Source organism: Nestor notabilis, unplaced genomic scaffold, assembly GCF_000696875.1.
Source record: "Nestor notabilis isolate BGI_N333 unplaced genomic scaffold, ASM69687v1 scaffold13568, whole genome shotgun sequence".
Taxonomy (NCBI): domain Eukaryota; kingdom Metazoa; phylum Chordata; class Aves; order Psittaciformes; family Psittacidae; genus Nestor; species Nestor notabilis.
The window spans coordinates 1-26,278 of record NW_009939697.1 but is presented as its reverse complement, the minus strand read 5'-3'; the positions used below and the strand labels follow the sequence as shown (position 1 = coordinate 26,278).

At 35.9% G+C, this 26,278-nt stretch overlaps 1 protein-coding gene across 1 annotated transcript in view; it reads left to right on the top strand.

Annotated features, from left to right (window-relative positions):
* Positions 1-22,522, top strand: part of LOC104409960 (dynein heavy chain 5, axonemal-like) — a gene marked incomplete at its 5' end in the record, with an annotated part of 58,228 nt that extends 35,706 nt beyond the window's left edge. Inside the window, 15 exons of the mRNA XM_010020000.1 lie at positions 56-238; positions 3,692-3,935; positions 4,894-5,008; positions 5,469-5,659; positions 6,074-6,195; positions 7,383-7,532; positions 9,079-9,324; positions 10,826-11,045; positions 11,702-11,907; positions 12,713-12,916; positions 13,537-13,752; positions 17,059-17,271; positions 18,613-18,765; positions 20,668-20,899; positions 22,371-22,522. Coding sequence (XP_010018302.1) covers positions 56-238; positions 3,692-3,935; positions 4,894-5,008; positions 5,469-5,659; positions 6,074-6,195; positions 7,383-7,532; positions 9,079-9,324; positions 10,826-11,045; positions 11,702-11,907; positions 12,713-12,916; positions 13,537-13,752; positions 17,059-17,271; positions 18,613-18,765; positions 20,668-20,899; positions 22,371-22,522 — 2,847 coding nt within the window. The remainder of the gene's footprint in view (positions 1-55; positions 239-3,691; positions 3,936-4,893; positions 5,009-5,468; positions 5,660-6,073; positions 6,196-7,382; positions 7,533-9,078; positions 9,325-10,825; positions 11,046-11,701; positions 11,908-12,712; positions 12,917-13,536; positions 13,753-17,058; positions 17,272-18,612; positions 18,766-20,667; positions 20,900-22,370) is intronic.
* Positions 22,523-26,278: the final 3,756 nt, after the last annotated feature.

Here is a 26,278-nt window from a genome sequence, read left to right as displayed (position 1 = left end):
AGAGTGTCTACTGGTTCTTGATATGTCAAGGCTTCTTTTTAATACTTTTCTAAAGGTGAAGGTTGGTGATAAGGAAGTAGATGTTATGAAAGGCTTCAGACTTTACATCACTACAAAACTGCCAAATCCAGGTTACTCTCCTGAAATTAGTGCTCGAACATCCATCATTGACTTTACTGTGACCATGAAAGGTCTTGAAAATCAACTCTTGGGCAGAGTCATTCTCACGGAGAAACAGGTAAAATAAATAATTGTATCTTTTTCCTGGCTAATATATCTTACATTTACCTGTAGAAGGGTTTACTCTCCTTTCAATTTGTTAGTCTCTAATCCCATATTACAAGGTAACTGTCTGAATCTCTTTATTATGATTATTCTGTAAGGAGTGTTTACAGCACATCATTTAAAGTTTCTGCAAAGTTTAACTTTCTGTTCCTGTATTGTCTGGTATGCCTACTGGTAGAGTGTGTATAGCATACCTTTCAAAGAGTTGACTGATTATTGATAAGAATGTTGGTACTGATTTCTTCTTTTCCACCAGAATGTTTAACCAATTTGCAAGACGTGAGCTAAGCATAAAAACATCAAAGGGTAGCTGGTATATCTGTATAAATTTAATGCTACTGTATTTCTTGGAATAATTTGATTAAAGGGATTAGATTTATGTTTGAATATAGTATAACTTAGACTGTTTTAATGATATGATTATTTTGATACATTAACTGTTATGTAACTCAGTCTTGTAGAAATAGATATGTCAGGTTAGTAGTGGAGTTATAAAAGAACTGTTTATGGCTTTTTGAATTTCACATTCATATTTCAAGATTTGTGGTGGAAAAAGGCTCAAGTTTTGTAAATGTTGATGCAAATTCTTGTACTTGTGAATAATTTTGTGATAGAATGATGAAAGTTATGTAGCAGCTAGGAAGAAAAACAACTCTATCCCAGCTGAAACCAGGACGTATATTTTATGAATATTAACAGGATCTAGCATTCTTTGGTACAGCCTGTAAAATGAAATCAGCTTATAAAAATGAATAACATAAAGCTGGATTTGAAATAGCCTCTGGTGCAAATTCCTTGAATTTATGTATATTGTAACTTGGCTTAGTTTTGGTTTGTTGTTTTTTTCTTTTTAAATATTTTTTAATCCTTGATGTTATGACTGGAAATTTTTGAAGACATGCAGAAAAATTCCAACTGTGTACCCTTCCTGATCTGCAAAAAGTATTTTAAAAGCTGAATAGACGCATTTTTCACTAAGGATTTCATCTCAGGATACTTTACTTGCTTTAGTTTAGTTATTCTGTTTCTAACTTGTTTCTCAGGATCTTCTTGTGAGGAAAACTTAGCTTTCTGTTTTTTAAATACATTACACTGTAAAATATGTTTAACCTCTTAAACAACTCTGCAAAACGCAAAATTTAATTTGACTCAGAATGATTTCTCAACATGATAATTATTATATTTAATTGGATGCTAACATTCTTTTAATGCTACACCTCTAAAAATTGTTTCTGCTTCGTCAAACTTACCTAATGCTTGTGTTGCTTCATAATTGCGACCTGCTTTTCTTTATTTCCATTAAGCATCAGTTGATTGAAATGGAGCTAACTGTAGTTTTCTGGTCATTTTTTTTCATCAGTTTTTTTCAGAATCTTTTGAATCTGTATGCATGTCTTCTAAGTTATATGACATTTGCATTATTCTATGATAACGGTCCCAATAAATCTTTTCTACCTGATGCGGGTGTTTCAATATGCCTTTTGTGCAGTGACAAGATAAGAACCTAAATCTGATAATAAGCTGAAGATGATTTTTTTAAATTTCTTTTCTAAGATAAAAGGACTTTTTTGCAAGTCTGAAATGTTTGAAATAGTTAGGAATGTTAGCAGAATGTGAAAGTGAGAAAACCACTAGTTTAGAATGTGGAAAACCAAAATAATTTCGGAAGTTCTAACAGTGTTGCAAATTGTATAAATGAAGGCTACTCAAATGGGGAAGTGTCCTGGGTTCAGCTACATCAGTCGTTTTTAATCCTTCTCAGTAGCTGGTGCAGTGCTGTGTTTTTGACTTCCAGCCTGGGAACAACGCTGATAACACCGATGTTTTTAGTTGTTGCTAAGTAATGTTTACTCTGACCAAGGACTTTCTCAGTCTCATGCTCTGCCAGGGAGGAGGAGAAGCCAGGAGGAAGCAGAGACAGGACACCTGACCCAAACTGGCCAAAGGGGTATTCCATACCATAGCATGTCATGCCCAGTATATAAACTGGGGGAAGTTACCGGGAAGGCCCAGATTGCTGCTTGGGTCAGGCTGGGTATCGGTCTGTGGGTGGTGAGCAATTATATCCTCTCCCCTTGTTATTTCCCTTATTATTGTTATTACTGGTGGTAGCAGTAGTGGTTTGTATTATACCTTAGTTACTGGAGTGCTGTTATCTCAAACTGTGGGAATTACATTCCTCTAATTCTCCTCCCCATCCCTCCAGGAGCAGGGGGGAGGAAGAAGAGCGGGGGGTGAGCGAGTGGCTGCGTGGTTCCAAGTTACTGGCTGGGCTTAAACCATGACAGGGAGTAAAACCTTTCTTTGAGCCTTGTCTGAGGTTCATAATGCCTCTGGTGATAAATGAGAGAGCGTGTATTTCTTAGTATTTTCTCTGTTTCTTTGGAATAGTAATAGCCTGTGTGCACTGCTGAAGTGGAATTGGCAAAGGTGGAGTGAATATGCAGCTTCCAGCTTAGTTAAAACAATCCACCAGACCTTTTAAACAGTGAAGGAGTACTTCTGTAGACATAGCTAATATTTCTACCAACTGTCTCACTTATTGTTGATTCATCAGGTGCATGTTATCCTTATGAAAGACTCTTAACCCATCTTCTCCTTTTTTCTTTCTTCTTACTTCATTGTATAAAACCATTCTGTATTGCTTTAATGGAGTAGTTTTATATCTGAGGGATTTATTTGTAACGAGTTTTAAATTTTAATTTAAAGAGTAGCATAAGAACGAACTGAAAGGCCTTTAATCTCTGAAAAGCTGTTAACAGGTATCCATCTTTCATATATGACCACTGGAAAACAAAGTAGATATATAAACCACCCTATTTCTATTACTAAAAGTAACCAACTAAATACTTCTAGTGAAGCAACTCAATGTGAGTTCTACATGATTTCTTTACTTAGTCAATGAAGCATTTTAGTGGAAAACTGAAGTTATCCCTGTTTGATGGAAGAGTATTATTAGAATTACTTCTTGAAATACTTGATGCTTGACTTGGTGACTCTGGAAGCTCATTGTTATTGAGACTATATATTCGACATGGTGATTGGGAAACAGTGCATAAATGAGGATGGTGTTAGATGGAGTGAAATAAAATCCTGTGTCTGGAAAGGTGTTTGCACTCATCTTTCTCTGAAACAGAAAGAAGAAAAGCAATCAGTATTCTGAACTTCTAATTCTGTTAAAGGATGATATGAACACGCTCCATAGTATTTGTTGAAATGATTTGTTAATGCATACTTATGTAGCAGGTTCAGAAATACCCATCAGAAATACCACAGGAATTCTTTCCCTGAAGACTCTACACTGTTTTAGTAGGATAAGTACTTTGAAAACTAAATATCTTGCTTTATTTTGGTTTTATTTCCAACTACTCTTCTCTTTCTCAAATATTACCACGTATTCCAACAGGAATTAGAGAAAGAAAGAACAGATCTTATTGAAGATGTGACTATGAACAAAAAGAGTATTAAAGACCTAGAAGATAATCTCTTGTTCCGACTTACAAGCACTAAGGGTTCTCTGGCAGATGATGAGAGTCTAATAATTGTATTGAGTAACACGAAGAAGACTGCCGAGGAAGTAACACAGAAACTGCAAATTTCTGCTGAAACTGAAATACAAATCAACTCAGCCCGGGAAGAGTACAGACCTGGTGAGTGAAGGTAGTAATGAAAGTCAAATGACTGGAGCATACAGTTACAACAGCGATACTTAGAGCAGGAGAAATAGTAAGATGTGATCAGGAAGACCGTAATAAGTGTGAAGGATTTGTGTTTTCCTGTAAGTAAAATGTATCTAGCAAATGGCATATTGAGCTACAGTGGAGAAAATAGTCAATATTATGTTTCATGTGGAATTTATAAAATGGAATTTCTTGTTGTCTCTCTAGACTTCCCATTGCTCTCATGCTGACATTCCTTTAGGTGTCAGTATAATTGTAAATGCTTTTTGCATCTGGATGAATGATTTGTTTATTCTGTCATAGATCCTTAAATTATTATAGACAGCACATTTCACTAGTCTTGTGGCTTTTAACTGACAAGTGAAAATGTGAAAAAATTGAAGAAGAGAAAAATGCTTTCTGGAATAAAATGTTACACCTGCATTCTACAAAATGTGTAAAATGGCAATTAGCATACCAAAAATCACTGCAGACTTTGTAAAAAACCTTCATATTTAAAGCTAAATGACTGCTGAAAGTAAATTAAAGCAGTGCTGGTTAAGTTAAATCAATATAGTTCATTTGAATTTTAAATGACTTCTGTAAAGAGAAATTTGTTTGGATACTCGAACAGTACTTCAAACTATCTTACTTTTTGTAAGTTCTACTGGTGATCTGCAATGAATATTACAATATACCATCCAGATGCTCTCCAGATATGCTCATATTTGTAATCTGGGCTTTACACAGTATGCATTAATTTGTTATTTCTTCTGATATATGAATGAGGATTAATAAATATATTAATTATTTTTCTGGCTGGTAAAGAGTGGAGAAACTCAAGTATCTTCAGTTAGTACTAGTGTTAAACTCACTGTACTTGTAAAGAGTTAAAGTTTTTCTGCTCTGTATTTCTACTTTGAACACAGTCTTGTTTCCTGTCCTTCAGTTGCAACACGAGGTAGCATCTTGTACTTCCTTATTACTGAGATGAGCACGGTCAATGTGATGTACCAGACTTCACTTCGTCAGTTTTTGGTGCTTTTTGACCACTCCCTAGCCAGGTAATTTAGCTAACAATAAGTAGATTTTCTATTTACTCAGTCCTGGAGGTGGTTATAGCATGACAAAGTTTTGTTTCTAATGTCAGAAAGAAGTGTGCTGCTTGCTACAATCTTGACACGAGTTGTCAGTTTAAATACCTATAAGCCTTTGTTAGTTACCAAGGCAAAGAACCTTTAAATGTACCTACAGTCCTTCAGAATTAGGTATTAGATAGTTAAAAAACATTATACTGTGCTGATTTTCAGGTATGCAGGTGGCTTGATTGGAAAGGAATTTGTTTTTGTTGCTCCTTCAATGTGAAAGTTGTTGTTAGCTTGCTATCTGGTATTCTGTGTTTGAAATCTATTTCTTTTTCATGTTTTGAATGTTCTAAGCTATGTCTTTTGGTCTTTTACATAATGTTCCCTTTAACGAAACCTATGTATAGTGACATTCAACTGCAGACATTTCTTCCTACAGGTCTACTAAAAGCCCTGTAACTAGCAAGAGGATTACTAATATTATCGAACATATGACATATGAAGTGTTCAAATACGCTGCCCGAGGACTTTATGAGGAGCACAAATTTCTTTTCACATTACTACTTACACTGAAGATTGATATACAAAGAAACAGAGTGAAACATGAAGAATTTCTGACACTTGTTAAAGGTTGGAACTATGGAGCAATTTTAAGTAGAGGATATATATTATTTTGTGAGCTGCAGTTTTACCTCCTAGCCACTTGCTGCTTCCTTTTGCAGATGAGAAGCCAGTCAATTGAAAGAATACATATTTATTATTCTGTTCTGGTGACAGACAACATTGTATAGTAGCTCTAATTTATAGCAGTGAGCTGAATATTAACAAATACAGCTTTGAGTACAGTTTATTTGGTAACTGCAGGAGGACAAGCAAGCAAAAAGGAACAGGAAAGTGATGTTAACAGTTTAGAAGAATATTAGATTCTCAGTTAATGTGACAAGTTCATGGCTTTAGTCTTAACTGCATGCAAGCACTGTGTATCTTCACTTGAAAGCTTGGAGTAATTTATATTATGTTACCAAGATACTCAATTTCATGCAGGTGGCGCTTCTCTAGACCTTAAAGCTTGTCCTCCTAAGCCAGCTAAATGGATTCTGGATATGACTTGGCTGAACTTGGTGGAGCTTAGTAAGCTTAAACAATTTTCAGATATTCTTGATCAAGTAAGTAAAAGTTTTTTGAAATTAATCTCGCTTGACAGTGATTGGTAATGGTCAAGGCATGTAGTGGGAAACCGCTTAATTTTACAGAACAGAATGAAACTGACAGCAGATACCCACAGCTGTAGCCCCAACTGCTTAGCAACCTGAATTGATAAAAAAATTTAACACCTCTCTCCCTCCCGTCTGAAAATAAGAAGAAAGTACAACATTTCACACAGCATAGAATTATAATGCTTTCAAATTGGGTTATATCTTGCTATTACTCAGTTCACATAATGCAACTTGAATCTTCTTCCAATTGTTAGACTGTCTTCCAGCCGTGCTGCACTTTTTTACACTATGTTTTATGATGTTTGTTCCCATATTTGTCTGATTATATGGCATAAGTGTTAGGGAAAGTGTGTTCAGTAAATTCAACACTTGTATGAATATTCTTAATGGAGATTAAGTATATGGTAGTTAATGGTTAAGTAAATAGCAATTGTTATACGTGAAGAGTACCTCCTGTACAGTCGTGTGGGGAGTAGATAGGTACCTAGTGTTCTCAAAGCTGTGTCTGAGCCTAGCTGGTTATGCCATTATATAATTTAGGGAAAATACAGAGTAGTAGCTACTTTTTTTTTCTTCAGAATATGAATATTTAAGGGCATTGTTGCATTCTACAATTTTGTACTTAAAATCTGAAAGCTTATTGTGGGAGACAATGGAAACTACATGATTATTGCCAAAGAGAAGTAACTGCTTGGCTGGAGAAGAAAGAGTTAAAGAAGAAACAAAGCACAATCAAGCAGACCAACCCAGCTGGCTGAGGAGGAGAGAGCATAAGATACCAAGACACCTGGCTGAGGAGGAGAGAGCATAAAAATAAGAGACTGGCTATTCTGGGACTGGTTGTGAGAAAGCGAGCAGTGTTAAAACCCAAACTATAAGTCAGGAACTAAACATGATAGGCTACAAATAGAATGGTATAAAAGCTAAAGCAATAGGCTAAAAATAACTGTTGTTAGAATGGTATAAAAAGTTAGAGCAGTAGGCAATAAAGTGATTCACTGCATGAAGATGCTCTGGGTCTGTGCCTTTATCCCCACAGCTTATCCTCTTTTTTTTAATAGCCTTACTAAATATGTGTTCTAACAATGCTAAACAACTGTTTAGTGAGATTTACTCATTTGTTGGTATAACTGCAGATTTCCAGAGCAGAGAAACAGTGGAAAATCTGGTTTGACAGTGAGAATCCTGAAGAAGAATTGGTTCCTAGTGGCTATGGTGAATCCCTGGACTGCTTCAGACATCTTCTTCTTATCAGATCTTGGTGTCCTGACAGGACCATAGCTCAGGTAAATTTATGTAGCCAACATAGTCTATTAAGTTGTCATTAGAATAATAGTTACAGGATTGCAGTTCAGTACTTTTTATTTAATGCTAAACCCCTTAACTCCTTTTTGTAATGAACCTTTACATTACATTTTCTGAAATTCTTTTCAAACGATGTATGTATTTGTTTCAAGGGTAGTGTTAACAAAAGTATTCCAATATGCTGAATGAATATTAGCTACTGTTTTTGTAGGGAGATAGGATTTCATTTGGAAATGTATGTGCTTATTCAGTTCTGCTTTATCAGTACAGAAGTTATTTTTTACTGTCCTTGCTGATATTACTCAAACTGTAAAAGTGTCCTCCTGTTAGGCTGAAGCAAAATATTTTTAAAAATCTGTATTAAGTTCTGTTCAAAATTTTTAGTTTAAAGCTATCTATTTAGAAAGGACAGAATTATAAAATTAAAGTTTATTAAATGTTTAGGTCTATTTTTGGGAAAAAATCAGTTTCTAGAAGCCTATTTTTAATCTTAATGTTCTTCTCCAGTGCAAAAGAATAAAAATTGTTCAATTTCTGACAATTTCAGAGCAATGGTTAGAAATTTACTGCAGTCAGAATGCATCACTAAAAGTGTGGTATTAATTTTACAGATGCAAACCTTTATATATTGTGACTGGATTCAGAGAAAGTCTTGGTTATTATCAGTGTAACTGTAGTCAATAGAAGGTTAAATGGTACTGTATGATGTATTTCTCAGATGTGTGCTATGTGTCTGAAATGGATCATGCAAAATTAGTTTCTCAGTTCTGTTAATGGGGGCAAGATATGATGGTTTTATGAAAACTGATTTTATCAAATGCCAACTGCTGAATATCTTCTGTCTCTGAGAAGTAACCCAGAGGTATTAGTGGGAAGATAGGTCTAAGACAAAAACAATATAATGGGAAACAGTACAAGAAATATAATCTCAGACTGTTTGAAAGAGCCTTTTCTATTTCTCAGTTAAAAGGAACAATAACAATTTTTGAAATACATAAGGAATGACAGAGGTGGCTTCTGTATGTTCCTCTCAATCTTCTACTTAGTGGCGGTTATTTTCATCATTACTACTGTCTTTTCATTTTTTGTTTAAGCATGAAGGTGGGAAAGACCTTTGAAGCATATCTTCCATCCTTTCCTCCTTTTTTCTTTAATATTTGGAAAGGGAAGCTACATTTTTATGGTTAGAAGTTTTGCTACCTAGTGGAGATATGATCTTTAAATCATTAAAACCTTTCAGAAGGTTTAGTAAGGTTATTATTTTTATTATACTGTAATTATAGGTATTATATATAACAATGCATCCAGATATATTTAATAGACTAATTATTTTTGAAGTTTTAACTGGTCTTATAAGGCTGTACAAAATCACGCCTTCAGTATATGTTAAAATAAATTTGTCGCATATTTGTATTTCTGATATAAATTTATAGCAGCTGTCAGTTTACTTATTGGTTGTATTTACACTGGGAAGAAAACAGTATTAAATGATTACATCACAGTTTAAATTTATCCTTTTTAACATAGGCAAGAAAATATATCATTGACACTATGGGGGAGAAATATGCAGAGGGAGTCATCTTGGACTTGGAGAAAACATGGGAAGAGTCAGATCCACGTACTCCTCTCATATGCTTTCTATCCATGGGCTCTGATCCTACGGACTCAATTATTGCCTTGGGAAAAAGACTGAAGATAGAAACACGTTATGTTTCCATGGGACAGGGGCAAGAAATTCATGCTCGTAAACTTCTACAGCAGACAATGGCTCATGTAAGGAACAAAAATCTGGATGTTTTATGTATCTGTATTAAACACTTAGGAATGAAATTCCTGTTATGAAATATAGTAGTTTGGTGGGTAGTTAATGCTGTACTAATTTGTGTAAGTAAATGTCCTAAGCAATAGAACTGTCTTTTCATATTCATTTAATTGACTATAACAAGCTTTTTGATACTGTGCAGACAATAGTGTTTTTCATATAAAATGGAATTTTTGTTCTAGCTTGTTAACTGATGAAAATAGCTGAATTGCTTGGATTAAATGGATTTTAAATATTCTTCAGCAAGTATTTCACAACTTTTTTTTGTTTTGTACTTTTAGTAATAGAAACATATTTTGTCAAAGAAGATTAATTCTCAATATACTATTGATAGTTACATAACCTTGAGAAAAACAAGACTGTATAGCAAAATATTTTGTATTTCTCTAGTCTGGATTTTAAGTTGCAATGGACAATCTGATAGCACAGGCATGTTACAGGTGAAACAAGCAAGAATTAAAGAATAAAATTTCCTGTATGAGGATAAAAACTGAGATGTTCTAATTTAGTTTTGCCCATCAGGTGGTAGTACTGCTGTGCCTGCTGATGTGAAGAGATTAAACTTGCACTCCCATGTTATGAGCTTCTTCCCTCTCTGTATAACCAGTTTTCCTCTGACTTGTGCCTCAGATTCTCGTTTGGCAACTTCACATTAAAAGCTAATTAGCAGCTCATATGTGAAGTAATTCAAAAGATAAGGGAAGAAGAGCTCCTTTTGTTAGGAGAAATGCAGTACTTTCCTTCATTGTCTCACATACCCTCTTAATGAAGAGGTATGAGAGATGTCTATGTGAAGTATGATAATTCGTATGAGAAAGTTTGATATCTATTAATCAATAGCAATACATTAATTAAGTATATATATTTGGTTATTGTCCAAGCCTGTGACCCTTGTGAGGAACAAGGTTTAGCAGAGTGCTGTATAGAGCTACTTCTGAGCTTCCTTATATAAGTCAAGATTTACCAGTGTTTATCAGCACTAAAGTCATGTCCAGACATGTTTTGAATGTACTGAAATAGCAAAGGTCTTCTTGAGAAGACCAGGTGGGATAAGTAAAGACCTTTTGTTTAAATGATAAAACCAAACAAACTAACAACACCTCCAGAACGAACAGCCCACATCTTAGCTCACATAAGCTTTCTTTGGAGAAAAAATACTTTTTTATTTGCATGTGTACCATTATGATGGATACTGGTCCCTGTTTGTACATGAAATGTACATGAAAGCAGAGTACTAAGGCCTTGTTTTTGATTTGGTGAGCTAGTGGTGTAAAATTGACCGTGGATGATTTTTTCCTTTAGCAGCTCTGATAAGCACTTAAACATGCTGTATTTTGCTGTATATTAGATGCATCTGTTTTGTTCCTAACCTACAACATAAACAGAGTGATTTTTAGTAATTTTGGCTTATAAACAACGTTGATGATTTCATATTCTGTTGTTTTAAACTAGGGAGGTTGGGCACTTCTACAAAATTGCCACCTTGGACTAGACTTTTTGGATGAGTTGATGGACACTGTGATAGAGACAGAGACTGTCCATGAAAGCTTTCGACTGTGGATGACAACTGACATTCATAAACAGTTCCCCATCACCCTTCTTCAAATGTCTATTAAGTTTACCAATGAACCACCACAAGGGCTCAGAGCTGGACTAAAGAGAACATACAGTGGTGAGTGCTGCAGTGGTAATAATTTGAATTTCAATTTTCTCATATTTGGACTCTCTGGTGTTAATGTGTGGTCATGTTGTAGCCACTGGCAGTAGTTGTAAGCTAGTATGAGGAACTGATCACAACGATGCCAGAACACCTCCTGATCCTTGGTTTGAGTTAGAAGTTTTGAAAATTAAAAGGAAGAGAAGATCTGATGAAGGTCTGTTGCCAGAACTAACCGGACAGTAAAACAGGAAATACTTTTTCTTTTCTGAAGTGTTGGCTTCTCATATCTCAGTTCAAAGTGTTTACATTTTTAATCTTCTTGTTCCTTTTGGCAGAAAAACTACATATTAATCTTTTCTGGCTGTTAAGCACTCTTTGCATTGTATAAAATAAAGGTTAAAGCATCTGTGCAAAAACCAATTTCATGTGAATTCAACTATCGCTAAACATTTTCTGGGTTTGTTTTTGTTTTCCTTTAAAGTTTACTCTTTTAATTTGAGAGATTTAATCACATGCTATAAACTTTCTTCAGCATAGAACAATTTGTAGGACAATAGTTTTCTTTTGGGAGAAGTAGAGAGCCAACTGAGTATCTTTAGCACTGATTTGAAGTAGTTTTGAAAAGTACTTTTATTGTGTTTCTTATAAAACCCACTTACAATCAATAGGTGTCAGCCAGGATTTACTAGATGTCAGTGACATGGTACAATGGAAACCAATGTTGTATGCTGTAGCCTTTCTACACTCCACTGTTCAAGAAAGACGCAAGTTTGGATCTCTGGGTTGGAATATACCCTATGAGTTTAATCAAGCTGATTTCAATGCTACTGTGCAATTCATTCAAAATCACTTGGATGGTACAGATGCCAAGAAGGTAATTAACGTTTTTGTGGGGAAGGTGTATTAAGGTGATGGACCTTTCTAGTAGTAGAATGTATATACATGGTTCCAAAAAACTGAAACACAACCAAGATTTTAAATTAGTCTTTTGTTTCTTTCCACAAACATTTGACATTTGAAGTGTACATGTCTGTAGAACAGCACGTTTAAATTAGACTTTTGATCTTGTGCATGTCAAATTTCTATGTTAACTTGTACATTTAAAAAAAATCCCTCCCACACATTGCCCCTGAAAACATCAGAAGTATAAATCTTCGAAGTAGAGACCTTCTTTTCAATACTAATTCAGCCAAATATTTAAAATGGACCACTGTATTTAAAATACTTGTGTTTAAATCTGAGTAAAAATAGTATTTGGCTCCTCCAACCTATCTTGGCAGCACAAAGAAATAGAAAGTAGCTTTAAATGATTGTGTAAGAGTCCCTCCTACATTCCTCACTGTCATATGGTCAGTTGTCATTTAGAGGTCTGTGGGAGATCACTTTGTGATTGGCATTTTAAGTGAAGTTGAAAGTGTGATTGGGCTGTAGCTGTATCCCTCTTGCCCAAACGCCAGAATAGCCTCCTGTATTAGTTGTCAAAGAATTCTATTTTGAGAAATGCTTTGGGAGTTGAGGGTTATAGGAAAAAAGGGTAGCAAGAAAATAACTTTCTTCCAAAAGGGACAGAGATGCAGGCCTTGGTATGAAAGCTGTTCTTACTAACAGAGAGTTCTTACTACAGAGTAAATAGGTGAGAGGAGGATTAGTTAAAGTCAATGCTTTCTGCTTGCTTTTAGGGGATCTCCTGGAGTACCGTTTGTTACATGATAGGTGAGATCCAGTATGGTGGCCGTGTGACAGATGACTATGACAAAAGACTCATGAATACCTTTGTAAAGGTTTGGTTCAGTGAAAACACATTCAGTCAGGAATTCAGCTTCTACAAAGGGTACAACATACCTAAATGTGCTATGGTGGATCAATACCTTCAGTACATACAGGTTGGTGAATGAAAACTTTTCAACACAACCCCCCCTTTGTCAACAATTCATTTGAATCTTACAAGTTCCTGAGTCTTTGTATTTTGACTTTTCTTCTGAGTATCTGTATTTTGTCATTTATTAACAAACTCTTTATTGTTTTTTAATAGTTAATGTATCTATTAGTGACACCTTATTGTTGCCATCAATGTTATCATTGTCATGACAGGAATCTTTTCTTTATCATGTGATTTGCTTGAGGGACATAGCTGAAGGCATACACTTGTTAAAGAGGGCAAAGAATGGACTCTAGACATTGGGTACACATGAAATAAAAGATGTAAATATATGAAAGTACAAGCTGACTACTAAAACAGTGTATAGAGATTAAAATTGAATTTGTTGTTCATCTTGCTGTAATTTGGGCTGCCATATGACAAATAGATTGCAGCAAGTTATTTGCCCTAAGACTGAAGAGATCTAGTGTCTTACTTAACAATGTGTTTTCTGTTCATGTTGTTCAGCTTTGTGTTGTTTGTTTTTTGTTTGTTTGGGGTTTGTGTGTGATTTTTTTTTTATTTTTTAATAATTAGCTTATAAGTCTATCTCCAGTTGTGCTCTTTTTATATTTTACTGTGTAGAGTCTTCCTGCTTATGACACACCAGAGGTGTTCGGTTTGCACCCCAATGCGGATATTACTTACCAAACTAAACTTTCCAAGGATGTATTGGACATCATCCTCAGCATTCAGCCTAAAGATAGCTCTGGTGGAGGAGGTGAAACCCGAGAGGCAGTTGTCGCCAGACTGGCTGATGATGTGTTAGAAAAGCTTCCAGCTGATTATGTACCATTTGAAGTGAGTTAATGAAATTCTGTCAAAAACATTTGCTCCATCTTTCTTTGTGTGGATTAAAAAAAAAAAGAAAGTAACTATTATTTTTCTAAAAGCATGTATGAATCCATTTATACTGGCAGTGCTTCAAAAACACATTTTGGAGAAGTCTGACCAGACTCTTAACATTTATGATGAAGTCACTAAATGTGCACTCAAGTGCTTCTGTAAGAGCTTTTTCAAAATATTAAACCACTTAATGCTTAAGTTGTCATTTGCACTGTGGGGGAGGTAGGATCATCAGCTTTTAACTGAGGTTGTTGACACAGTAGAGAACTGAGGTCGTGTTGCAAATGTATTCGTGCTTCTAAAAGTATTACAGCTTTAACATGTGTATTAGTTTGGGATTCTGGTTATATCCTGAAGATATTTTTAGGTTGCTTTCTTTGTCAGTGACTTGAATGCTGAAAAGCTTGTCAAGTGATAGGTTTCATTGATTGAAGCCTAGTGTTAGTGTCTCAGGATCCATATTAACACATAACAGCCTATGTAATTAATGGACACGTGCTGCCTTGCAGCCGTTTCTTGTCTGAAAGAGCAACTTTCCTTCTGTTTGTGTTGAAGATAGAATGTGTCTCAAGGTGAGAGCTTTTTCTTACAGTTAGAAAACATTTACTGATGGCTAGATACATGAACACTCCAGTCGACTCTATTCTGTAACCTCATTCTGAAGACTACAATTTGAGTGTCTGGGCAATTTGTGGTGTTTCTGGATCTTTCCACAATTCTTAATTGTCCTTTAGAGCCCCAGAATTTTTAGGATGCTGACATTATTTGCCACACGCAAAGAGTTGCAGTAAACAGCTCAATGTCCAGTTGGAGACCACTAACGAGTGGTGTCCCTCAGGGATCGGTGTTGGGACCTGTCTTGTTCAATATCTTTGTCGGTGACATGGACAGTGGGATTGAGCGTGCCTTCAGCAAGTTTGCCGACGACACCAAGCTGTGTGGTTTGGTTGATACACTGAGGGAAGGGATGGCATCCAGAGGGACCTTGACATGCTTGTGAGGTGGGCCAATGCCAACCTCATGAAGTTTAACCAAGCCAAGTGCAAGGTCCTACACCTGGGTCAGCATAACCCCAGGCACAGCTACAGGCTGGGCAGAGAAGACATTCAAAGCAGCCCTGTGGAGGACTTGGGGGTGGTGATTGATGAGAAGCTTGACATGAGCAGGCAGTGTGCACTTGCAGCCCAGAAAGCCAACCATATCCTGGGCTGTATCAAAAGAAGCATGACCAGCAGGTCAAAGGAGGTGGTCCTGCCCCTCTACTCTGCTCTTGTGAGACCTCACTTGGAGTATTGTGTACAGTTCTGGTGTCCTCAACATAAAAAGGACATGGAGCTATTGGAGCAAGTCCAGAGGAGGGCAACGAGGGTGATAAAAGGGCTGGAGCATCTCCTTTATGAAGACAGGCTGAGGAAGTTGGGGCTGTTCAGCCTGGAGAAGAGAAGGCTGCGTGGAGACCTCATAGCAGCCTTCCAATATCTGAAGGTGGCCTACAAGGATGCTGGGGAGGGACTCTTCGCTAAGGACTCTAGTGGTAGGACAAGAGGTAATAGCTTTAAACTTAAACAGGGGAAATTTAGGTTAGATATAAGGAAGAAGTTCTTCACAGTGAGAGTGGTGAGGCACTGGAATGGGTTGCCCAAGGTAGTTGTGAATGCTCCAACCCTGGCAGAGTTCAAGGCCAGGTTGGACAGAGCCTTGGGAGACATAGTTTAGTGTGTGGTGTCCCTGCCCATGGCAAGGGGGTTGGAACTAGATGATCTTAAGGTCCTTTCCATCCCTAAGTATTCTATGATTCTATGATTATAGTTCTTCCCAGGTGAGGCTGGTTGTGAGTTTCAAATAAATGAGAAGAAAATGCTTTTAAATTAGTTAAGGTTCCTATATTTTCTGTATCAGGAGATGCTGAACTGCTGTGTTTCATTATATTTGCAAAAGCTTAAAAGTAAGTAAGATTAGTTATGTCAGTAATAAAGCATTTACAACACTTTTGTTAGGAAATGCATGTGAATCACCCTAGTGAGTCGTTAGGAAAAAGTTCACACCTGTGTTTGTATTTTAACAGATTCTTAGTCTGCTCATCTAGGCAGTAAGATGTAGTACTAATTAGATAATTTGCCTACCATCTCCTTTGGAGGAGAGTGAAATCTCTTATCCTTAGCCTTCTGACACTTAATCTTTAACGGAAGTTAGCATGAGGACCTTTTTGCAAGGGTTAGGCTAAATTTGGCTTATAAATGCCAAACTTCTGTCAGGATGCTGAGCTATGAGAAGGAGAAAGGTGACTTGTACAATCAAACACCCTCTTTTCTGTTATTACACAGTAGTAAGTTTCCCTTATGCGTGATATGTTCATGACTATAGCCTCTCTTCAGGTACCTCTGTCTCACATCTATTATTTTATGTTTTCTGTATCCCATTTTGTATTATGTAATCTTCTTTCCCTCAAAGGCATTAATAATGACAAATATTTTATCTGAACAGGTCAGATAAATTTACAAGAGCTATTTTTGGCCAGATCACCTCTGATCAGAAATGAAAAATTGAAATTTAGTTTATATTAACAAAAGTGAATGAGGAGCACGAATGTTTTTCACATGGTGATAACTATTTAAAGTCCTTTTATTCAGTATCAGCAAAATACTGATAAATTTAGCTTATGCACATAACTAAGAAAAAGGCTGTTACCCTGTATAGGATTCAATATATGTTACATATAATATTTTCACCTGTTTCCCAATAAGACCATATTGACTACAAAAATTCTAGTTATGTCCATACAATTGTTGTTAATTTGTTAACTTTACACATTTAATTAAAAATATATTAGCAAGTTTTATTAGAATACGAGACTGCCTGGCATTGTGATAGTTCGCAGGCATTGCTGATAAATAGCACTACTATGCTGAGGCGAAGTGGCTGGGGCAATTGCTCTTGATTGGTTTGTGCAAAATGAACCTTGGGAACTGTCTGTTGGAATTAAAGCTGAAATCCTTGAAATGGGGTATAGGCCTACATGCTGTTTAAACAATGTTAGCTCACAGAAAGATATACATTCTAAATTGTAAGCCAATCTCAGCATCACAGATTTCTCCTGGAAAAAAACTATCTCGCAGAGGATTCAAGGAAGGTGCCAAACTGACCATTTAACTTCCTAAATAAAAGTATTATGACTTAAAAGTTGTACTGGGGCCTAACCTTGGCATAAAGCCACCTTTGTCTTTTACTTCTTTTGAAGGATCTTTGTTTTTTTACCTGCAGGTAAAAGAGAAACTAAAGAACATGGGACCATTTCAGCCTATGAACATATTTTTGCGACAGGAGATTCAACAAATGCAGAGAGTTATTACCTTAGTGAGAAGCACTATGAATGATCTAAAACTTGCAATTGATGGGACAATTGTTATGAGTGAAAATCTGAGGGATGCTTTAGATTGTATGTATGATGGAAGGGTTCCTGCTAGCTGGAAAAAAGTAGGTGTATATCACTTTTTTTTTTCCTTGCAAAACAAATCTGTTGAGCTAGATTAAATTACTTGGCACACAGTAAATACTTTTTTCAAACACAAGTGTTATCCAGGACTGTGCAACTGCTGGAATAGATTTGGGGCTAAAATAAATACAGCCAAAACAAGCCCTCTCTCGTTTATAAAAATGGAAATGAATGTGGGAAATGCAGGTATTTCCCATTTTGACAGCTTGTTGCATATTGACAGGACAAAAAAACTAGAGAATAGACAATAATTTAAAATGTGATGATGGATTTTGAAAAATAGCACCCACACTGGAGAACTACACTGTTACTATTCTTTCAGATTAAGCCCTGTAGTTGTGCAATCAGAAAGCAGTAGAGGCTGAAAAGGACCTCTGAAGACAGTGTAGTTTAACCCCACTTCTGAAAGCAGGGTCACTTAAACCAGGTTTTCCAGGATTCTTCAGAATCAAGGATCCATGACCTGTCTGAGAAACCTGTACCAGTATTTGACACCCCCACAGTAAAAAAAGAAAACTAAACCAAACCCGAACAACTACCGACCAACCAACCAAAAAACTTAATTTAAATTAAATTAGCACATTTCATCTTGTGTCCATTGTTTCTTCTCCTATCACTGAAAAGGGTCTGGCTCCATCTTCTTCAAGTCTCCACACATGGGGTACAAACATTGATAATATCTCCTCCGAGCCTTCTCTTCTCCAGCTCTCTCAGCCTCTCCCCGTGGAAATTGTATTCAGGAACAACTAGATCAACTGGTCAAAAGAAAAATGGGGAAGGTTTTTTGGTGTTCGTTTGTTTTGTTTTTATTGACAAAATAAAATGGTACAAAATCCTAGACCAAGGCAGATGCTTCACAGAACAAGCGTGATACAACTATTCAAAGAGAAAAATAATCATAAACTTTCACATAGTCTAAGCTCAATTTTCCTTACCTAATTTTTCCAGAAAAAGCAAAATAATTTTGGCAGAAAGCCTGTTATCTTGATGCATTGACCTTGGCTTTAGAAGGATGTGTATATAATTTTTCTTCCTAGTTTACACAGATATCTAATTTTGTAAAAACATCATTAAATGGACAATTACCACATGAAGCATTAAGCATGTCTAAATGGAATGGTAGGCATGAATTTGAACAAAGGTTTCAGTGGAATGCAACATTTGTCTGTTTAAAAGTGAAGATATGAAAATTAACTTTAAATATATTTTGCTAAGATTAATGTTTACTACCTTGTGAAGAATTACTTTTTCTTAAAATGAATCTGATGCTTTGAAACTTCTGAATAAAACTAAAAAATGAATATCCTGTTTACTATTTTTAGGCATCTTGGGCTTCCAGTACTCTTGGTTTCTGGTTTACTGAGCTTCTAGAAAGAAACCACCAGTTTTACAAGTGGATTTTTGAAAGCCGACCAAACTGCTTCTGGATGACGGGATTTTTTAATCCTCAAGGATTTTTAACTGCAATGAGACAGGTAAATTGTGTTTAAAGTCTCACTCTGCTTATTCACTGATATACTTTAAAAAAGAAAAATAAATATTGTGATAAAGGCTGTTATACATGTCTCCATCATGTCAGACGGAAGGATATTAGACTGCGTAACTGTCTAATATTTCCTGAGTGGTTTTCCTCTATCCATATTTTTTTCCATGTATCAATGACCAATATATTAAAATGTATTTCCTACTTTGACCAAGCTTTGTGTATTATGGGCTACCTTACAACATTATTAAGATAGACTGAAGAAGTGATGTCTAATGTTACCATTGAGATATTCCTGAGAAGAGGTGCTAAACTCACAAATTTATTTCCTTTTTTTCTCTCCCTATTGTTCTGTGTCCAATATTTGTCTGGCTGGAGACTTGCCAGGGCAGCTATTCAGAATTAGTCTTAAATTACACTTCTGCAGTTCAGTAGCTGATTCAGTGTCTCTTCATGAAGTGGGAGTTTCCTTTATTAATACGTGCTAAGTATAAAGTTCGATGTATTTGTTAATGTATGTCTCTGTTGAATCGGTGATTGTGTTCGTTGCTCAGCATGCTAGTTGCATTTGATAAGTGAGCTAATTTTTATTTTAAAAGGAGGCAATAAATAATTATGTTGGTCAGCATAGAGGGACATTGGACACACTTGTCTGGAATGTGTAAAATTGGGAAACAATATTCAGGAGGGACCTCAGAAAAAGCTAACTTTTCAACGAGAGAATCAAGATTTACAGAGAAGGAAAATCTCTCCTCTTGATCTGAGTTCTAGGTAGTGTAATCTTTGTCAAACTGAAGTTCTAATTGGTGACTTACTAAAATTGCAGGCATATAGCCTTGGAATAACATAGTGAAATCTTTCAAGCTCACAGTCTTAAACTGGAATTTTCTTTTGGACCTAAGCTTGTAGAAATGGTTTAGCAGCAGGATCTGAAACAGTTGGAACTTGAAGAATTTTCTGGTTCCCTGAAAAAAGAATGTGGGTACATAATAGTGTAATGTCCCAAGTAAAACCAAAGTGACTTTCTGGGATTTTGATACATGGTGGACTAAAAAGAAATGAGAATGATCATTGAACTGTAACCCTCCTGATCTTTTAAAGCAGCTAATTAAGTGCAGTAGGGGAAAAATATTAATTCAAATTACTTCAAATAAAGACCTTGGAAAACATTTGCAAGACTGGGATAACAGTCAGGTCTGGCAGAACTTAATGACATGGGATAGCAAGGGATTGGGCAAGATAAAGGAGTGTTGTCCAGTGCACTAACTGACTAAATTTGAAATGTATGTTGAATCTTAAGCATGTCTATCTTGAAGTGTTCTCTGGGTTTTTTTCAGTCTCTTTATGTAGCTTTGGAGCTGAGTGAGCTCTTATTCATTGTTAAGGATAAAGTTAATGAAAGTATATGTACAAGAAAAGGAATGTAACCCAAGAAAATATGCAAGAAAAGAACCAAGAAAATTAAGCATTTTGGTTTTGTCACTAGAGCTGTTTTACTTAGCACATCCAGTTAATGTTTTCTCATCTCATGAAAACTGAAATTTTCATATTTGCAAGAGCCAGTTACCACTGGCATTCAGAGCTTGCATTGCCTGGTATGGTCTTAAGATACTGCGTATAAAAGAAAGATTGAAAATAAAATATAGTGGATAAAATACTGAAAATCTTCTTGTAGTACTATACCATCAAAAGCTTATACAGAAGTCAAACTGCTGTAAACAGGGATTACGTAAGAAGTTTAGTTTTTTGGGGTTTTTTTGTGTGGGGTTTTTTTTTGGTTTTTTTTTTTTTTTTGTGTGTGTGTGTGGTGGTATTTTTTTTTTCCTAAGAAATGCTGGGGGGAAAATGGCTCATTTAAAAATGTAACCTCAATACTTCCATTCATTTTGGGCAGGAAATAACAAGAGCTAACAAAGGATGGGCTCTTGACAGTGTAGTGTTGTGCAATGAGGTCACTAAATGGATGAAGGATGATATCACAAGTCCTCCTTCAGAAGGTGTCTACGTGTATGGGCTGTATTTGGAAGGAGCTGGTTGGGACAGAAGAAATATGAGACTGACTGAATCAAAGCCCAAGGTGCTCTTTGAGATGATGCCAGTTATAAGGATATATGCAGAGAATAACAGTAAGTAACTGTATTGTAAAGGACATTATTTTGATAGAATCTAATGCAACTTCTTATTCAACTGCATGGAACACTTTCAGGCTTTAGGGATTTTTGAGGCTGTTGCTGATCATTGTATACATACTGAATCTTTTTCAATGGGGGAGACTTACGAGTCTTCCATATAAAATAAGCTTTCAACCTTCCTTGGTAATAGACATTTTTTTTCCCCTGTTATTTAGAAACATCTCTATCTTCTGGTCTTAATGGTGTTAATAACTTTTTAAATCCATTACATATGAGCTGTTCTCTGCCACCTCCGAAAAAAAACATGTTTGCATTCAATCTTCCATCACAATGTGTCCTAGATTGAGAAGATCAACATTTGTATACGTAGATTCTGTAATCTTTTTATCAGAGAATCATGGAATGGTTTGGGTCAGAAGCGACCTTAAAGATCATCTACTTGCAATTCCCCTGCCATGGGCAGGGACCCTGTAGACTGTGTAAGTTAAACCCAAATAACTTATTTCTCACATGCTAAAAACCATTGTAATTTATATATATAAAAATTTATATAAGTATGTATATGCAACATATATGTATAAAAACCATGTAGATCTTGTATTAGGTATTTATAGATAATGTGTATATGTAACTTGTAATTATAAATATGCATTTTTTTATGGACAAGTCTATTTTTGAGCTAACAGAAGCAAGCAAGAGGTAGAGTGAGGTGGTGGAAGAAGTTTTGTTTCTGAGGCAGAAAAGGACTGTAAGAATGGAAAGGAAATTTATGGGGCTGAAGGGCAGGGATTTTTGTGGAAATGTATAACTTACGTTAATGGTGGGGGGTTGCATATAAAATAGGAAATGCTGTTGAATGGGGACATAAAATAGGATACGGCTATCCACTGTTGAATGTAAAATTGGAAACTTCTGTTGAAAAGCATTCCACCTCCAAAAGCAAAGCCTGCTTACATGCTGTTTTGTGTAGCTGATCTTTTGTAAGAGGCACGATCGCTGTGAAAGCCACCAAGATGCTAAATAATGAATATTCACTGAAGTATTAAGTGTTACTAGACTACTGTTCTAATTCTATAGTGAAGAAGTTGACTATACTCTGAAATACTAAACACATTTCAAAAGAGGTGGTTCAAAATTGGGCATTTTTTATTTTGACACAATAGTATACCATTAATAAGTAGCATTCAGTGAGCAGATTGAACTAATGATAATGCTAACGCATTAGAGTGTCCATTTACATTAATCTTAAACCTACAGGAATTTCAATCCATATGCGGCCTTCAACTGTCAATGACAGTAGCGAACAGTGTGAGAATCATGTAAGAGTTTTCTTTGTTGGTAATGGAGAGCTAATGTGTGCTATTAAACTTCAATTTTTACATTTGCCTTATGCCCAGTCTGTTAGGACTCACCCTGGTTTTTCAACCTAATTTCATTGGGTTTTATGTCTCTTCTGTCTTTCTAGCTTCAAAAGATCCACGTCTTTATTCATGTCCTGTCTACAAAAAGACCATTAGAACAGATATGAATTACATTGCTGCCATGGATCTTAAAACCCTTCAGCCTCCAGAGCACTGGGTACTGCGTGGAGTAGCACTTCTGTGTGATGTCAAGTAATGTAAAAAAAAAGTTTTCTAAGGGTTCTTTTCTGTTTTCAAACATAAACATCAATATGTAGTTAGCTGTACACTGGATCACTTCTAAAAATATATTTTCTAAGGCATAGACTCCATCATGGTATTTTTAGAAAACTGTTCTCAATAAACCTCTATAATAGGCTTATGAATGCTAAATCTTACAGTGATACCAAGTTCGGTGAATAAGATTCAAGTGTTACCTTCGATGTTCTCAAAAATCATGACAAATATTTGGTGTTCACTATTGTGTGCTTAATTTTATCTTGAATAAAGATTCATTGACTTGAATGTTGTTACTGTTCAGCAGTAAATATTCTTGTATCAGGGTTTACCTTCAAGTAGCTAAATGAAAAGCTTTTCTTTTGTGTGTGCGCGTGTGTGTGCGTATCTGTGGAAAGCTGAGCCCAGTTGCTCATCCATGTTAGTTAATAACTCTTAAGACAAAATGTCCTAAGATTTATGTCCTAGCTGATAGCTTCTAGTTTGCTTGCTGTCTAAATAAGAAAGATGAGACTGGAAAAATATGACATCTCTTTCACCATTTGGAAAACAGTTTCATGGTGTCACATAGGAAAACAAATACTTGACAGCTGCCAGAATTCCATTCTATCTGGCTCATGACTTATAAATATTGAATGGATAGGAAGAAAATGTTCAGTAGGAACGCTTGCATAGTTTTTCATGTGCTAGTACATCAGATTCGTCAAGGTTACTGGTTCCATGATATTAGTTTTAGTTTTGTTTCTGCTCTAATTTTGCAATGTTATGATTTCAGTGCTGCAGTCTTTTTGGTGTGTCAGCTTGATAGGAAACTTCATGTAGAAACCCATCTTAAGGAAGAAATTTTAGCAGCTCCATTTAGTTGAACACTATTGGCTTCACACATCAAGCACATATACTTAATCATCAAAAAGCCAGGGCATTTTTGTTGCTGAGTCCAGTAAATCACGTATCTTAGAGGTCCACTAGTCATTCACAGTAACAGGTACTGCAGAAGAGGAAGCAGAAAGAGCCAATAGATCTGGTGCCTTTTTCCATGCATAAATGTTACAATGGAGAAGCTGGTTTCAATTTTATGTCAAACCAATAAATGGAATTTGAAGGGTGCATTAATTAGTTTCTTAAATAAACATAATTAATATATCTCTTCCCTAAAGCTAATATTCAAGAAAAAAAAAAAAAAAAGAAGACAAAAAAATTGTATTTTAGCAGAGACTTCAGTGTTCATTTCTACAGTCAAACCAGCTATGAAACTCTGTAGAACATTGATTCTGTTTGAAACTCTAGATGCAGAGGTTTTTCCACTATCCTTTCATTTTGGAATTATTCTTTTTTTTTTCTTTTTTTTTCTTTAAATGACTTGCAGTGAAACTAATGAAATGTATGAAAATCTCCTTTAGGAAATATTTTTTAATGTAGTCATGGCAATAAATAAATGTATAATTGGAGGGCTGAATTGTTCTTTACTGGACCTTGGAGCACCATGCACAGACTTCCAGGAGATCCTCCAGATGCTCAATGAAGTTCTGAATTGCTGTGGACTTGTGTCTTTCACCAGGACCTTTGTCTCTGAAGAAGATGCACATACTCCATCCTTGTGCAAGTCATTCACACTGAGAATTTTCAAGCCACGTAAACTTCAAATGCTACCTTTGAAACAGTGGATTTGTTCTACCATTATTGCTGTAGATGCAATGGAGGTGTCAAACCCTGTGGTAATTCTCAGTGGATGAACTGTGCACATTTTTTTCCAAAGTGTGATTTTTCTATGATGGTGGTGTGGAAAGGGGTAGTCCTCCAAACAAATACACACTGGTGATCCTAGTTATGCCAAAGACTGTTAGATCAGTGAAGCAATTGATGTTAGCAGCAACTCTTATTTCTGTTCCACTAGCTCTGCTTCTTAAGAGATTTGGCATTGGCTCATCAGCTGTCTGCAAAACCACCAGCAGGATGGACTGATGAGGCAAGGAAAAGTTCAATGAAAAGCTCTTTTGACATGCAGATTCATGTTGACAGCCAGAGTGCACAACTTTGCTCCCCTAGGGATCCTGCTGCCTGGGCTGGGAGACAACTTGATGCAGCTGGAATTGGACCTGTCTCAATACTGCAGACTTCCCTGACAATCACTGATCTGTGGCCCATTCTGGTTACCCTCACCAGTTCAGGCTCTGCCTTGCTGACTAAACTTTCTGGCATGCCCTCAGATCTGCCTTGTTATTATAGTCCCATCTGGCTGTCACCGATATGCGAGCTGGCCCTGGCTGCTGTCATGGACCTGCTCTCCCTTTTTGTTCAGGTGCTGTGGGACTGTGCCCTTGTCAGAGAGAGCCTGGCCCTGCCTACCCTGCTGTGACTCTTGGCTCCCACCTCCACTTTTCTTTCCAAGTAGCCTGCCCTTGCTTCTCCCTGACATACGGTTTCAAACAGGTGAAAAAATGAACTGTTTTGTTCATCTACATAGCAGAAGTGAGTAACAAAATGTTTCTATGGAAAGGAGTATCAATAAAATAACCAGCCCTGACATACTATAGAACTGGATGTACTTTCTCCACATTTGGCTCTGCTATTGGTACTGAATGGATTACTTTAGAAAAACCATTCACGGACATAAATTGTGCTATTATTAAGCGTGTGGCACTATAAAATCTAGGGTCTGGAAAAATGCAGGATTACAGAAAGTATTGTCTTTCTGATATTTGGCATGATAAATGCATCTATTTTGGAGAATGTTATACAAATTTATCTTAGAAATTAATGGTAAAATAACATTCTGAATAAGGGGGAGATATCGATGTGTCATTAGAATCCTTTGAAATTCCTCATAAATTTTATAAGTATTTTAAAATAAGCAACCTAATGTTTCAAAACGTATACTATGCTGCGCAGTCTATACTTCATAGAAAGGTTTTGTTTTCTGAGCTTCTCTTTAGAAAGACTTTTAGCTCATAGATCATTCATACTGAACTTTTTATTTTCACTATTGTGATTTATTCCACTTTCAGAGATTATAAAGAAGGAGAAAAGGCCGAGTTTTTATCATAGTAGGCAGTTCAGTTGCAAATTAACATTAAGTAGAGCTGTAATCATTGAAAATGATTTTTTAATCAAAAGTACGTTGTTAAGGTATATATACAAATTGGATAATGAAGTATTTCTCATTTTGAACTATCTTCATTAAATTCTTTTGATAATGAAATCAATATTGAAGAAAGTTCAATGTTTCCCTATTATGTGTTTTTTAATTGTATACAAATAACTGAAGGGTTTTAGGCTTGAAAACATTCAAGCCATATTCAAGGCTTGAAAAAACAATGCTGAATGATTCATAGGAGACAGGTTGCTTATCAGCTGCGTAAAATTAAAGGTCTATTAAACAGATGAAGAAAAAAGACCTAGTTCTTGACATGTCTGTGGATTCCAAGGTGTACAATTTACTGAAACTTCTGGCATCTCTTGGTTTGCAGTATGGTCTTTCCCTCAATCTTTTCCAACTGCCTTTTTCTATACCTTTTGTTCTTACAATAAAGCATCTAGTGTAAACAATTATGTGTTATGCATATCTGTATATTAATATAGAAAAAGAAAAAAAAAATCTGGGTTTTTAAACTAAACAACATATACATGTTGCCAATTTAAATTTGCCTGTGAAGTCTGCATGTCAAAATAGAAATATCTTGGTACTTACTTGATTATCCAATTGTCGTTCAAACCCAGCCGGCAACTTGGAACCACG